General features: G+C 46.7%; 1 protein-coding gene across 1 annotated transcript in view; it reads right to left on the bottom strand.

Annotated features, from left to right (window-relative positions):
* Nucleotides 1-11,829: 11,829 nt before the first annotated feature.
* LOC143002539 (forkhead box protein O6-like) overlaps nucleotides 11,830-16,813 on the bottom strand; it is a 29,733-nt gene continuing 24,749 nt past the window's right edge. Inside the window, exons 2-3 of the mRNA XM_076152693.1 lie at nucleotides 14,660-15,245; nucleotides 11,830-14,587 (exon numbers count right to left, since the gene is read on the bottom strand). Of these exons, the coding sequence (XP_076008808.1) occupies nucleotides 13,512-14,587; nucleotides 14,660-15,245 (1,662 nt within the window). The 3' untranslated portion in view covers nucleotides 11,830-13,511. The remainder of the gene's footprint in view (nucleotides 14,588-14,659; nucleotides 15,246-16,813) is intronic.

Here is a 16,813-nt window from a genome sequence, read left to right as displayed (position 1 = left end):
ACTCCCTGCAACTAATCTGCTGTCAAAACACAGAAAGACGTGTGCATTTTGATATACAGGGACACATTTTTAGCAACAAGGAGTGTTTCAAGCACATTGCATTTTTACATAATTGCCTGCCATGTTGAGCCAGTCAGTGGTGATGCAGCTTGAGTGAGGGCAGAGACCATGACTGCTTGGTACTGCTCCCAAGTGGCCCTGTAATGTGACGGGTTGGCGTGGTTACCCCCTGCTGCTGCTGGCCACAGTGGGAATGCATGTGGGATCATGGCTTGGCACGCTGCAGCTATTTCCCTTCTCCATCTTAAGCATCAAGTTGCGATACGTGAGAGGTAAAGAAGTGGGGAGGACGGCGAATAAGAAGTAACTGGAGAAGAACGACATAGACGGAGAGAAACAAAAAGATGACTTGTGAGCAGGAGAGAGCAGGAGGGTATATTTTTCCCACAGAGCACACATCTGATTTGGATGATTTGATGGAAGCTCCTCTCTCTCTCTCTCTCTCTCTCTCTCTCAGCGGGAAGCTCCAGCTGCTGGGTTATGGTTTGTCTTTTGCTCCCCTGGGGCTCATTTAACCAGGGAAGGAAGCAGAGGAGAGGAGTGAAGAGGAAGAGGTGGAAGGACAAGGGGAGGGGTTAGGGTGTAAGACAGAATGAAGGAGACAATGAGAGAATGACATTTTCTTTTTCTTTTTCTTTTCCGTCAACTATTTTCCATCTCTTTGGCAATAGAAATGTTTTTACGTGAATTGGGTAAAAAAAAAAGGAAATTGAAATTACATCAGGGAAGATTAATGTAATATCAAATAGCAAACCAATGAGAAGTACAAGCAAGGACAAAAGAGAGAGAGTGATGGAGAGAGAGAGAGAGAGAGAGAGAGAGAGAGAGAGAGAGAGAGAGAGAGAGCGAGGGCAGGTGGTCTCTGAAGTGAGAGGCAAACATTGTGAGAAGAGGAGCTCAGAGGATGCAAGTAAAACGGTCGTACTGTAAAAGAAGGTCTGCTCCGTGGCTCAATCGGTGGCTATCAGGGTCAAAAGTCAAACCTTAAGGCCAACAGTGATTGGTTCCCCTGAGGGTCACAATACTCACATAGCCTTGAGCTCAACCATGCATTTTCTCCCTCAGTCTCTTCTTCCACTCTCTCTCCCTGCACACGCACTGCGCATCGACCTTGAGAATGTCGGCTGAGTTTCTTTGCCCCCCCCCCCCACCCCCCCCCCCCCCCCCCCCCCCACCCCCCTCCCCTCCCCTCCCTCCCTCCACCACCACCACCATTCCTAACTCGCCGAACAATTACTTCCATAGAAATCTCAGAAATAAAGGAATCTCAATTACTGCCAAGGGAGGAAACCATGTGCTCTTGGGTATAAGTGTGTGTGGGATTGTGTGTGTGGGTTTGAGCGTAGGTGGTGGTAAACCTGAGGTCAGGGCCTCGTGCTATATTGTTGATGTTGTAGGTATCTTGCAGTAATGGCTTCAGTAAACGCTTGAGGGGGATGCTCTGGGCTAGGATTACCACAGGCCGGGAGACAGGGAGGAAGACAAAGGTCAAAGGGTGTGTGTATGCTTGCGTGTGTTAAAACACGGCCGAGGTACGCATGAAGTACGTTTGGTCCAAGGAAAGTGGGCGTTACAGACACAGCAATTATTTCATATTCGCAACCACTTTTGTTGTGCGAGATTCGCTTTATCGCCATTTTCTAAACGTTGGCTGCCTGTAATTTTCAGTTTTAAGCTCGGAGGGTTGGATAGTGGGCTTATTGCCGCGGCTCTCTGGTCTGCGTGTCAATATGTCTCATACCTGTAGACATTGTTCATCATAATCACTGCAGGGGAAAATATGTTTTTTGAGGCGAGACGGAGAGCACAAACTGAAGCAGAGGGTGATAAAGAGGAGGTCCAGATAGGTGCCACAACACGCTGCTGCTGACAGTCCTATTTGGGTCTGCCTGGGTCGGATCAGCTACACTTTCCCTCAGGTTCATTCCAGGTGTTTAAAACCTTATGCGTGTCAGTTTGTTGTAGTTTTTCCACTTCCACTTTCCACAGTTTTATGCAGATGTCTCTATGAGCAGCGGGATAGCAGCTTGTGCGATCGTTTGTAACAGTCACAAAACGCTTCGTGGTCATGGTGGAACGCGGCCATTTGACTTTGCTCCACACTAAAGAGAGCTTCAGCTGAATCCCTGTAAAGCCAACTGGACTGACAGAGCAGATAGCCTAACAGTGACTTGTACAAGTGTAAGTGATCTAAGTGTTACACTGCAGCTTATGGCAATGTCACTGTGTAGGCCAACTGTACCGTGAGCAGTGATTTGAAGTGCATACAGGGACGAGCTGCTGCTGCTGCTGCTGCTGCTGCTGCTGCTGCTGCTGCTGCTGCTGCTGCTGCTGCTGCTGCTGCTGCTGCTGCTGCTGCTGCTGCTGCTGCTGCTGTGGCAGCGCTGATCTGAGAACAGTCTCGGAGGCCAGCTGAGGAGAGCTGCAGCTCTGGGCTCTGGTGAGTAGTGGGAAATTAATTAAGAGTGAAACAGCAGCGGGAGGGAAGAGAGGCGGGAGGGAGGCAAGGAGAGAGAGAGAGCGAGAAAGAGAGTGAGAGAGAGCCTGTGGGAGCAGACCTCCTGGAGGATCAAGACTATTATTGCTATTATCATTGTCTAATTTTCCCTTCTTCACTCCCCCATGTCTCTTTGTGTCCCCCTCTCCTTCCTCTCCCCCCCCTTTGCTTCCTCAAATCCAATTTTTCCTTGTCTCTTGCTGCCTCTCTCTCTCACGCTTTCCTCTCCCCACCACCATCTTCCTCGATCCTTGCCCCTCTCTCTCTCCCTCTCTTCCTCGCTCTCCTCGGCCCTCAGAGTGAGGACAGGCTGCTAGCCGGCGGGTGTTGTAGAGGAGAGGAGAGGGAGAGAGAGAGAGAGAGAGAGTGAGAGAGAGAGAGAGAGAGAGCGAGAGAGCGAGAGAGCGAGAGCCTAATGAGATGTCTATCGCCTCCGTCTAGACTGGACTCCTCTTCTCAACAAAGAAGCACCACCGCCACACCACATTGCACTGTACTACACACTGTACCCTGTCTGCCTGCCTACTGCTGCTGCCGCTGCTGAGGGAGAAGAGAGAGGCGAGATATGTGCGTGTGGAGACGAGTGTGTGGGTGTGTGTGTTCATATCTGAGGGGTGTGTGCGTGTGTCGGAGCTGCGTGGAAACAGAATGTGTCTCTGAAATTGTAGGATTGGGCGAGTGTGTGTGGCGTGTGTGTGTGTGTATGTGTGTGTGGCTGAGGGGTACCCTGGCATAGCTGCGTTTTGGGGGAAGTGTGTGTATTGTGCACAAACATTTCTGAGTGACAGTGTGTGCTACTGTCAGTGCTATCTCTGTAATTCGTGTGTGAGAAACTGGCCCTTGGGCAGACAATATTATGATGGATGCCCTCACACACACCCTCCTTCGCCATGATTGCCTGTTTGGGCTCCTCTCTCCCTGGCTGACAGAAGAATCTGCCCTCCAAATCCTACCATCATACACTCTCTCTCACAGATGCCCCCTTATTTCCTGACAGGCAGGCCCACGGTGGAGCTCCACCACAGAGACCTCCGCTGCACCAGGGGGACTTATTTTGTGCTGCAGAGATGCTTTCCACTGGCAAAGTCACCAGCAGAGCTTAGTTACACGCTTTTCCCAGCAGCCATTGCCACTCTTCACAAACCTGATGGCAGCTTTGTCATTACGGTGACCAGCCCTTATAATGGCTAAAGCTACTGCAGGGGCCACTGTTAGTGAGCCAGTCCATTCCATATCACCTGTCAGCTCAGTTCCCTGTGGTGGTGAGTTTGTCTCACCACAAGAGACAATCTCTCTCTCTCTCTCCCTCTTTTTATCTATTTATCTGTCTCTCTCTCTCACACACACACACACACACACACACACACTCACGCTCATTCAGAAGCTCTTGTGAAGCATCCTCTATGGTAATCTGTGTGCATTAATGTGCCACTCTGGGGAGGATAAAGAAAGAGAGAGAGAGGGAGAGAGAAAGAAAGAGAGGGGTGGGAGAGGGGGACTCAGGTGGAGTGAGAAAAAGAGTGAGAGACAGACGGAGACAGTTAGAAAGAGAGAGACGGAACTAGTTAGCGGCCAAGCTGAAAGTCTGCTCCAATTATTTGGTTGAGTGAGAGGTGTCGTCTTTTTTATTATGAAGAAAACACACAAAAAACTCTTCCTCACTGTCTCTGTTTCCCCCCCCCCCCCCCCCTCTCTCTCTCTCTCTCTCGCCCTCCCTCTTAGAGGCCCATTGGTTCCAGGTGACAGGCTTACTGAGGGTCAAGCAAGACTGCACACTGGGTAACTCACCTCACTCACATGAAAACACACACGTTTAGTGCCTCTCCATCTCTCTTCCTCTCCCTTTCTCTCCCCCTCCCTCTCTCTCTCTCTCTCTCTCTCTCTCTCTCTCTCTCTCTCTCTCTCTCTCTCTCTCTCTCTCTCTCACACACACACCGTTCGCACATTGAGCCCTGACTGCAGGCCTCATTAGCTACACTACAGCTGCCCTGTTTTAGAGCCACTCCTCAGCATGCTCTCTCTCTCTATTTCTCTCTATCTCCCTCTTCCATAAGTATACACACACACACACGCACACATGAATAAGTTTCCTCTCTGTCAGAGCTATACACACACACACACACAGTTACCCCCCCCCCTCCAACTCTCTCTACATTCTAACATCAGTGTCTTGTCTCGCCCTTATTGACACAAAACTTCTTCTTCTATATAATTAATCTTGGTTAACACTCATTTTTTAAACTCTTACTGGATAGGATTTGTAGGAGTAAGAAAGTAAGGAGTAGGAGTAAGAAAGTGTATAGGAGAAGCAAAATAGTATCCCAAATACTCTGACTCGCTATCTCCTCTCCCCTCGCTCGCACACTACCAAGTGTTCACTTCACAGACTCCACTTTCTACCAACGTCAGCGTGTTTGAACCCAAAATTCGGCAGCAACGTTTGTCTGCACGTCATATATCCTTCATTAACTAACGTGTGTGTGTGTGTGTGTGTGTGTGTGTGTGTGTGTGTGTGGGTGTAAAATATCTGACGTGGTACACACCGCACTTGTTGGTGGGTGTGTTTTCCTGTATAAGTATGTATGTGATTACGTTGGAGGGCTTTCATGTCTATATTTGCGAGAGTGAACCCGCAAGGATTGAGATATGAGAGCAATCATCTCCACCATATGGGAAATAAAGTGATTGACGGTTTGAGTTATTGTAAATGATGATCCTGATTAAAAGGTTGTGGCATACGTAGAGACGACTTGATTTGATGATGCTGTGTTTCCACATAAAAGGCAGAAATATTTTTATTTGCTGTCCAATATTATGCTGGATGCAGGAGATGATACTTAGACGTTTGCCAAAATTGAGTCTGATCCAATTTTGCACATTCCGTATCTATACTCAGCAGATCTTCCTCATTGCAGACCGGCTTATCACACACAGGTGAATTAAGGATTAACATCAATTCTGGCTGCATTCCCTTTCGGTGAACCCACGGTGCTGAGCGAGCGATGGTGCTACATGCTACCAGAGGTGAACCTGTCCTCGTTTAAGAAAGAAAGAAAGGAAAGGAGATTTAACCAGAATTCACCGCGGCAGTCTCTTAATAATATCAAATGCACCGTGTGTGTGTGTGTGTGTGTGTCTGCGCCGGTCCCATGGGGTCCCGCATGGCGTCGGCACAAACAGCTCTTATCTTCAGCGATCGAGTCTGACGCTCCAAAGCTGCTGCCATCAGCCACAAACTCATTAATTACTCTTTAGTATCAAGCCGTAATTAGAGACACCAATCAGGCCCCTGCTCAGCTACCTCCCCCCAACCCCCCTCCACCCCACACACCCCACACACCCCCAGCCCCTATTAGCGCTCCACACCGTACGCTGTGTGCTACCGAGCTCAGATAGTTTGCCGCGCACTAGCACAACACAGAGATGAGTTCCCCCATGTGTGAGATTAGGCCGAGTGCAGCGAGGAAAAGGCGCTGGAGAGGAGGGAGGTAGCGAGGGGGGGAGGCTTGTTGGGTTGTGAAGACGAGTGCGTGCGTGCGTGCGTGCGTGCGTGCGTGCGTGCGTGCGTGCGTGCGTGCGTGCGTGCGTGCGTGCGTGCGTGTGTGTCTGTCTGTTTGTGTGTGTACGTGTGTGTCGCAGGGGCTGGAGGGAGGAAGAGAGGAGGAAAAGGCAGGGGTGGTGAGGTGATGGTGGGGAGACATTAAGGAGGGAGGTGAGGTGATGTGGGAGCTCAGGAGCATTAATTTGACATTAATTGTGTCATCGGCAATTGAGACCCCTCCCCCCTCCCTGCCATACATACACACAGACACACACACACACACAGACACATGCGCACACCTCTCCTGTTGAGTGGATCAGTGGCAGAGGAAAGGAGAGAAGATCTGATTAGATCTGTCTTGTCTGTCTGCTCATAAAGAGGGTGAAACAGGGACAAGAGGCAGGAAGCAGAGGGGGTGGGGGGGGGAGCAGGAGGGAGGTGGGGACCGGAGTCATTAAGGACAGTGATTGGTTTAATAATGTGGGGAGGACAGCGGCACAAAGGAGGGTGTCCTTGTTAGGTCATTTCATTTTAACCTGGTAGACCTGAATACACCAGGGAGGCGTGTGTTGATTATGTAATCCTCCTTTTCAAATGAAATGACTGCGTATGAAATAAGGAATAATAAAGAAATAACTTAATGAGGACGGTGGCCTTAAAGAGCCTTCATTAATTTTTCTTGCCTACCTTTAAACTGCTTGGGTGTGAACTGTTGATTACATCTAAACTATATAGAATTTGTATGGCTGCACAAGCGTGGCTGCAGATCATGGAGACAAGAACTCTGTGTCTTCATTCAAGATCGTTCTAAATTAAAGGAATTAATAGTATCTAATTAAAACCAAAATGTGTTGCATCTATGTGTATTTCTATTAACATGTGTTGCGTTGATGTGTTTCCTAATTAACTTACCGTCTCCGTAAAGCTGCAGCTGATCCCAATCACAACCTTGGGATCAGGTGAGACGTGAGGATCCACCTGTTCATTTTTCAGTGTTTTCCAATGTGTGTGTGTGTGTGTGTATGTGTGTCTTTTTTCTGTCTTGTCTCTCTTCTGTTCATGTGTGTGTGAGAGAGGAGAGTCTTCTTCTGGGGTCAAACGGCGCCTCAAACCAGTAGCACATACATACATTTCTTCTGCGCACGGTAGTGATGTAGCTTTGTGTACTGTAAAGAATTTGTTGTTCTACTTGTTGTTCACAGAAAATAAGCCAAGGGCACAGAGTTTCAGGTTGACACAAAAAACACAGAGAGATTTATGTAATCATTTTCTATTTAGTTTTCTTTCTTCCTTCGCAGCGGCTTTGCGTCTGATTATTAACTATCTTCGGCGCTATATTTAGTCCATAGCAGTTGATTCATTGCAATTAATGTTGCATTCAAAGAAATGCACAGATCTGTCCACGAGGCCAGTTTCTAAATAAAGGATATTGGCCAATTTTAACAAACGCTGTTGTTCGTTTCAAGAAAGAAAAATCCCTGCAAGTTAATATAAAATAAACTCTTGACTCACCCATTAAGAGAATACAGAGGAACTGAATGGAGCGGCGCTGAGCTACTACATCATGACAGACTTAATAAGCACAGACTTCCAAACAACTGAACATATTGTGAAATAACTGTTGTTGATTCAAATGCTGACCACATCTCACACTCACCAGACGGACGCTTTTCCTGGCAAGTGTGACAAATTTCATATATATTTTACATCCACGTTGTCTCTAGATTGTAATCTCCAGCAGACGTTTATCTGGACTCATATTTGCTGCTGATGGGGACTTTATATTCTGCTGCTGCCTCGCCTGACATCTTTCTCCTGTTCCCTGCGTGTTGCCATGCTCACATTTCTATAAAAGTGATTGAGTTTATCTTGTTTAGTAATTCTATCCTCAGAGATAAATCTCACAGCATTGAAGTCTATATTGTAGATGGACTCTTCATGGAAGAAATCAAGTCTCAGCTGCCTGAAAAATGCAGGATCGTCTCCACACTGTCGCTTAGAATAGTTTCAGTCTGATCATGCAGCGGCTTCTCTCCTGCGAGTGAGTATTGGTTTTGAGTAGCAGCAGATGCAGCAGAATGCTTTTAAATCTAAGCATGGCCTTAAATCCTTTTCCAGTCTGAGATGGAGCGTTAGTCTACGACGGCGTTGCCTCGGCCCCCTGCTGTGGCCCCACGTCAGCCCCATCTTCAGCACCTCAGCCAACACAATCCCCTCCTGGTGGTCCATTATTGTCCACATGGACTCGACTGAATCGGAAGTTCAAAGGCCAGTGACACCTCAGCTTTTTGGTCACCTCACCTTCAATTCTCAGAAAGATTCAGTGCTGGGTTTCATTCTATTTATTCGATTTCTGAGCAAAAATCAGAAAACGAAAAACAGCCTCTCCATAATAGAATTTCACGTTGTTTTTCCTCTCAGAGTATTTTTGACATAGCCAGTCAAATGCAAAAATCCAATATCCATCTGTACAACATGAAAAATTGGGACTATTTCCATAAAAACGGAGGATGCGTGCACACGACGTGTATGTGCTTTTTTTGGTAATTGACAGCAGGGCAAACCGTGCCTACAAGGCCTCTCTCAGCCCTGCAGAGATCTTGTTGTCTTGTTTATGTTGTGATACATCATTTACATTTCAAGGTGATGATGTCGTCCTCATGTATCAGGACATAGTCAGTAGATAGTCCACTGCCAATGATAGTTTAGATCCTGCTACTACCAGCTGACTTCATGGTTTCTAAACAAAAACCGTAAAAAAAAGGAAAAGGTAATTCAGAATAAAAAATATAGAAACTCAAATCCCATTTCAACAACCCACTTTCATATGAGTGCTAAAATTATCTTCAAAAATAACTTGTGAAATCCACTGACAGATTTTTGTTTCAGAATCAGACATCTAATTAACAGCACATGGACCGCACTGACCTGCCTTTCTACTGGAGACTGATTTGAAAATAGAAAATAGAAAATGTGCTGTAAATAAATAAATTGGTCAAATAATTACACAGTTTTTGCGCTGAAAGATTCCATAACCTGACTTAGATCACTGCAGATATCTGAGAACCAGGGTGATACTGTACAATTTACCGTAAAATGTAAATACTTCTCACTTCCCTCTTATCTTATCTTGTCTTATCTTATCTTATCTTACAGAAGGGAATCAGACAATTCAACATAAACAAACACCAGCACAAAATAATGCAGATGGTGGCACAGGACGTCAAATCTACTTCTGATCATGTATTCTTAGAACATCAATATTTTAAGCCTTAATGTGCAAGTTAAGACACTTGTGAAGTCTTATTTCTTTCCATTAAGAAGATATTTCCACAATTAAACGTTTTTATCCTCCACTGGTCTGGAAAACGTGATTAATGTTTTAATCCCTCTTTGTCTAAATTACTGTAACTGATTCTTGCCACAGTCCAAAACCCAAACATCCATACATTTACCTTTATATGCGATTGCGATTTAAATAATCAAGCAAAACAATGACTTAGTCCATCTGATGGTATTTATTATATCATCTTTGACCTCTGTTTGTTATATTCTCCCTCATTTTTGCCGTACATTTCCTTGCTACTCCACTAAAATTCTAAATCCCAAATTTGTTCACTTTATCTGGAGGAACCAGCCTCCCAAAAAAAAGGTGAATTACGGAGGAGTAGCAGCATCGCCACAAAGTGAGAACTGCTGAATCCTACTAAGCACTCAAGGACATGTGCCCCCTGGAGCCATGCCTGGGTGGGTCTGTCTGTTAGCAGCTAGCAGCTAGCAATGTCCCCAGCCAGCCTTTAGCTCCAAGGGCGGTCTCCACGGTGATATCACCAGGCTGAGTTAAGGAAGAAGCTGCTCCCAGATGCTTGAGTGGATGAATAATGGCACTGTAACATGGCTCCCCTCTCTCTCTCTGATAATGAGGAACAGAAGAGCAGACCCTCCCCGAGGCACAGCACCTGGACTGGACTGCCTCTCTCTCTCTCTCTCTCTCTCTCTCTCTCTCTCTCTCTCAGTAGAAACAAGAGAGAGACAGAGAGGAAGAGAGAGAGGGGGATATTGGGCCAATGCCAGACTCTTAGTTTCAATTACACTCAGTCACTCTCAGTTTGGTGTGTTTGTCCATGACCATGTTTGGAATAAATTATTTAATAAGAGCCCAAAGCGTTACATCGTCAAGCCTCTTTTGGTTCTCATGCACTCGGCTCACTCGCCCTCATCCCTCCACACCTTTACATTCCTCTTTCCATCTTTCCAAGTGAAGTCAATTAATTTGTACATCGCACTGAGAAATGTCTGTTTAGTGTGTCTGTGTGTGTGTGTGTGCACACTTATAGATCTATAACTGCTGCGTTGTGTAAACGTGTGATTTTAAACACGCATATGTGTATATGTGTGTGAGTGAGTGTAGAGGCGGGGGCTCCCATGGGACCTGACAGTACGGCGCTCTACTGCTGCACACTCCTCCTGTGACAACGCCTCCGATGGGACTGGGACAGCTGTGGCCGACCTGTACTGATTTGCGCCATAACAAGCCTTACTACACGCACACGCGCATGCACACGCTCAGACACACACTTACACTTACACGCGCACACACGCGCGCACACACACACACACACACACACACACACACACCTATTATTCAAATCTGCCAACACCGTCTGGTTGTCTGGATGCCTGTTTTGTCTGTTTGTCAGCACTATCTCTCTCTCTTTCTCCCTCACACACTCACGCAAGCACGCACACACACATTGACTGTGTGTCTCTTTTCGCTTCCTTATTCAGTCTGGAGCACAAACGACGCTTCCCAACATACAGTATGTGAAGGCATCGTTTTTCCCATTCTTACAACCCACACACCTACTTGATGTCTTGGTCAAACACAACTGCCAACAGTTTGTTTGAATGTGTGAAAGGAGTTCTATGCATCTTGGAACAGAAGCAAACTAGGGAGGGAAGAAATAAACTTAACGTGCAACACATTCATCCATCGTGTCCCTATCAGTGTGTGAGAAAAAACACTTCACAAGCACGTGTAAGCTCAGGAAAATCCGCTTTAGAGTTTCTGTAAGGAAAATGTCACGTCTCGTTTCCATGAGAAACTCATCTTCATGCTCAAAGTCACACACACACCCAGAAACAGACAATCTTTGCTTTTAATTTCTTTTATTTAACAGTCACCAGATGATGAGATACATTCTCTTAAAAAAGAAATTGACAACAAAACTGATATTCTTTTAAGATTTTAAAAACTATTATACAATATTCTTAATATATAGATTTTGTACAAAATAAAAGTCAGTAAAGGGGGGCAAAGGGAGAGTGACATCTTAAAAAACAGAGAAAAAAGATAGGAGGGGAGAGGAGTTGACTCAAACAGCTACCACATTAAGGAGAGACAAAGACCAATCTCTTTCATAAATAAATAGAGGCAAATTAGATATCGTATATAGCTCTGTGTCCAGTATCAAGGCTCTGCTAAATGTGTGTAGCATAGGCTAGAACGTAACTGCGTGAGGCCCATTTGCTGACAAAATTCTGCACATTTTCCACATGGAGATTAACTGGAACCGGCGTGGCTAAAAGCCTTGAAATAAAGGTATTTACCTCAATAATGGGTCTGATAGTCTGTGCCGTGCTTGACCTTTGGCTAGAACAATAACCTACACCCCCACCCTCACCGCCACCCGACCCCCCCCCCGTTTTTTTCCCTTTGTGTCGTACTTGGTACAGACATGAGTCTCCTTGAGGGAGCTGGAGAATAGGGGTGTCTTATTTTTTTGTCTCCCCCAAGGCCAGTGAGAAACGAGCTTCAGACCCCCCCTCTCCCCACAAACACAGACAGGGTGCACATTATTAGAGCAAAGGAAGGCCACACTGCACTACCGACACCTTTTCACCGTAGAATTCCATCTGTATCCTACGCCTGTTTTAGTGCTATCCTTGTTGGTCTTCAGAATTTCAACAATACAACAACAACTACAAGACAACAGAATTAACACACAAAAGTGGATGTGGATTGCCGCGGGGCATTGCAACCCTGTTTGACATAGACGCACGCCACTCAGATTGGCTGATTGTTTTCTCCTTAATTCTCTAATTCTCTTACGCTCAGGGTATAAGCGATGAAAACATGGAAACAAGGTAGCGTGAAATAAAGATAACGCAATGATTTACAACACAAATACACCACCTGTCTTCGGAAACACACACCTAACATTGTGGGAAACTGAGGCGGATGATCTGACCAGAACAACAGAGTTTTGCTCGCTCCTTGTCACCATCTTTTCCATTTGTACCCTATGTGAGCAGTCAAGTGGACAGTGTCATTGGCCTCCTCAGAGCAGGACAGCAGGCAGAGTTACTTGGTGTTAATCACAGCTTTGTCTCACTCTCTTGGCACGTTAAGTTAGAGAGGCAAGTGGCTGCTGGACGGTTGGGGTGAAAGATGGGAGGACAACGCGCTAGATTCTCAATAATGACGCATTGCTACTGCATCACTTTGGAGATTAAAAGCAAGATGCTGAATTTCAATCAAGCCCCATTAATGGCTTTGTGTGAGAAATGGTCACTTTGTCTCCACTGGCAGGCACAGAGGGCGGGAGAGAGAGAGAGAGAAACTGGCACCAGAAGGCCAGGTGAGACAAGGTGATACCGTCTTTTAATTCACCAAATTGCATTCTAGCCACTGAAGGAATCAATTTAATGATGTAGAGGCTATATTCTCTAATCAATGGCAAAAGGGCGTTTAACGTTACAAACAAGGTAAGTCAAAGGTCAAAGTCAGGGTTTGACTAAATGTATGACGCTCAAGGTAAATTTCAGATTAAAGTTCTTTTTCAGATGACTTGATTGGATATACGTTGCGATGTTTGATTTGCTGAGTGATGACACACTGGCCATTCACTGTCTGGGCCAAACAAAATCATCAATTCCAAAAAAAAGGGCAAGGAAATGAGCCCCATTTTAATTTGCCACGATCTGACATTTTCTCTGTGGAGCTTGCAATTTCCCAATTTGTTCCTGTCAAATAGTGCCTCCACTTTACAAAACATGCCAAAGCTCTGCCTGAGTTGCTCTGTGAATGCAATACTGTGAGATGTAACCCACTTGCATTAAAGTGCATTGAGAGTTCAGTTCTCCTGCTTAGATGAGAAGCAATGTTGGACACAAGCGCAGCTGAGAGATTGTCATCACAGTATAGCTGATGTAAGGAAAACAAAACGAATGTGACACAAATTCGATCTCTTGGGGGTAAGGGAATCAAAAGACAGGAATGACAGGGAATTGCCGGGACAACAAGGAGAGATGGGAGTATTGGTCCTATAGTCTCTGTGTCAAGTCAGGAATGTCACAGTGCTTTATGGGCAGTGTAGTTCTTTGTGAGGGTACAATACATTGTCTTAGACCTCAGCCAGGCACCCAGCTCTGGTTGTTGTGGGCTTGCTGTGGACCAGCCAGCCCACTCATTCCCATCCCCATGCCCATGGTCACACCCATGCCCATACCCATTCCAATGCCAACCCCCTGGGCTAGAGAGCAATCGAAGTTAAAGTCCATCTCCTCCCCAGAGTCCATAATATCATGGAGGAGGATCGACTCAACATCACAGTCCAAGCTACCGTGAAACATGTCGATGTCCAGGTCGGCAGGTAGTCTCTCATGGGGGTGAGGTTGGTGATAGCTGTGGTAGTTGCTACCGCCGCTGCCACCCCCCATCCCCTGCCCATGGTGGTATGACCCATTAACCATGACTTGGTGTTGTGGATCAGGGTAATGATTGTGACGGGGATGTGGATGTGGAGCTGCAGCCACGTGGCAGGAATCCTGGGGCATACCTAACATCCCGGCAGGATTGGGGGGTAGGGTGGTAGAAGCAGGGAGGTGTGCGTGCGATGGGGGACTGTACAGGTAGGGAACTTTATGGTTGTAGGGCTGCAGTTGGCTGCTGCTGCCACGAGGAGCGAGAGCTGGATTGCGAGGCGGCGTATGGTTATGGCTCTGTGAGAGGCTATGGCCATTGTGAGCGAGGCTATGGCTATGAGGTGAGCTGTGGTTGCTTACATTGCTGTGATTATGACTTGAAGTATGGCTGTGAGTTCTGTTATGGCTATGAGCTGAGCTATGACTATGAGGTCCACTGTGTCTGTGGCTGTGGCCATTGTGGTGGCCAGCAAGGTGGCTGTGATGGTTGGAGGTTACTCCATTACTAGCCTGGCCCATCATGGGGTGGCTTTCCCGCTCCTGCCCCAGCATCATGTCCTTTGAGCAGTATTGCTGCCCATTTGGCCCTCCTGTTAGCAAACTCTGCAGTGCATTAGTGCTGGAGTATGCCTGCATGCTTCCAGAGAAACTAGCTGGCTTGTTCTCCTGAATGGTCTGCATTGGTGAGTGATGGTGCAGCATCCCTATACCTGTTGATCCATAGGCACCGGTACCATAGGTGTTCTGCCCCTTCACTCCAGAGCTATAATGGTAGACCGGGGCTTGGTGCTTGTGTCTGCCCACAGTAGGATGCTGCTGGCGTTGCTGCTGCTGAGAGTGATGGTGATGATAACCATCCTCCATCAGCTGATCATCGAGACTGATGGCACCTGTCAGGTTAGCCAGCTGAGGCAGCTGCTCCAGGGGAGGACAGCGATTCCCTGCACCCATAGATGGAGAGCGAGCACTGGTTGGTGAGGGGTAGAGGTGAGGGGATGTAGAACAGGATAGTCCTCCCTCCTCTGGTTCCTCTGGTTCACCCTCAGCCAGAATGGGTGACAAACGCCCACTCAGGGTGGAGGCTGAGGAACTAGCCCTGGAGTGGAGGTCTGTCCAGGCATCAAACTCTCCTTCTGTCCCAGACACACCTCCTGCTCTAGGGAGGCCTTTCCGTGTTGGGCTTCCATGGTCCGGGGAGACCTGCAGCCCCACCACAGCAGCCCCAGCTCCTATTCCAGGGCGACCAACCCTCTTGCCCCTGATGCGGCCTTTGCTCTTCAGATATTTGGTGCTATTGTCCATGGAGACTGCTCTTCGGCGTGGGGACTTGCCCATCTTCCCTCCGTCTGGGTTCAGCATCCACCAGGAGCTCTTGCCCGTCCCCTCATTCTGCACCCGGATAAAACGGGTGTGGAGGGACAGGTTGTGTCGGATGGAGTTCTGCAGACACATGAGAGGAAAGACATTATGAGAGAGGTCATTCACACTATCCACTAGTATCATGCATACATACATAGTATAATCGTTATTTTCACAAACAAGCTAAATCTGCATATGATGCATATAAAACTGAATTTTAAAGATTTAACAAGGAGCAATTATGCCAAAGTGGGCTGCTACTGTATCTATTAGTATCCATAGCAAACACGAGGTGGTTCAAATAGACACTCAGCTCTCTGAACCAAAGAGAACCAGTACATTTGGGAGCACATTCAAAAACCCAACATGTTTGAAGAACAGCTGCAGCTGGCATGGAGCAAGAACCTGTCAGCCTCAACCAACCTGCGAAGACCTTGAACTCAGGATCGAGACATTATTCTTATGTACATCATCCCACTTTCTTTTCCATCAATCCATCTGTCCTCCTCTATGTCTTTTTTTCCAGGCAGGCTGATGTAAGTTGGTGTGATTGGGCGTATGTTTGAAGTCAGTGCCAGCCTGGCTTCATGCCAGCCCTGTCTGTTTCTCTCTCCCAGCCTGAATGGGGGGATGCATCGCAAGACTGAGCTGGGAGCAAGAAAGGCTAATGGATGTATCTCACCCTCCTACATCTACCTTCATTGCCTATCTCCCTTCCCTTCCCCTCCCTCTCTCTCTCTTTATCACAATCCCTCCTGTATTTTGTGGGAGTGCTACATATTTCCGACTTGATTTTCAATTTTCACACACTTATTTCACACACTTCTGTGCTCACTCCACTACTGCTTTCTATTTCTATGTCGTCAATTATACAGCGTGTCACCAATTATTTTCCCATTATCCTGCATGCCAGCATGTATAGTGACTGATTCGGTAATTCATAGGATATACTTCTTTGTTCTCATTTACAATTTAAGGGTTTCTGAATGGTGAAGATTCTTGATGTGCAACAGAGTCTGTTTCTGCAATTGTGCTCTTTGTTGCGTGAGGCATTTTGACGCTCAAGCAGGAAAATATCAAATCGAAAGCACCTCCTGCGGTTGAAGAATATACTGGTACAATAGATTGTTTCAGATTGAGGGGTACGAACACTTCCACCATCTCCATTATGTTACAGATTATTTGTATTCACAAAGAATGCACAGCAGGGACACAAATAAATCAAATTGTGGTGGGGAACACATAAATGGGAGGCAAACTGAATTCAGGTGATCTGTGAATGCCTCCTTGGGTTGTCTCGCTGTGACACCTCCGGCACTGGGTAACCATGGCAACCGGGTAAACGTGCACCGGCAGAACTATATCATATTGTGGTGAGAGTCGAGAGAGTGAGCAGAAGAGAAAGAGAGAAAGAGCTCGATGGAGGGAGAGTGGGGGATGGGGGAAGGGATGCAAAAGGAGGCAGTTGTTTGATGCTTCTGTTCCAACACTAAACAGCCTTTAATCTCGACAGTACCTGCTTCCAACGGCCTCCGTACGTGCTGAATGCCTGTATGATGGTGGCTGTATCATTCACTTATCATACAACTCCAAATCCTGCCCTTCAAATCTTGGGCCTGAATAAAGTGTGTAAGCTACTCCACTGTTGA

Source organism: Genypterus blacodes, unplaced genomic scaffold (assembly GCF_046128005.1).
Source record: "Genypterus blacodes isolate CSIRO-AG114 ecotype Tasmania unplaced genomic scaffold, CSIRO-AGI_Gbla_v1 ptg000057l_1, whole genome shotgun sequence".
Taxonomy (NCBI): domain Eukaryota; kingdom Metazoa; phylum Chordata; class Actinopteri; order Ophidiiformes; family Ophidiidae; genus Genypterus; species Genypterus blacodes.
This window is presented reverse-complemented; position numbering and strand designations above follow the sequence as displayed.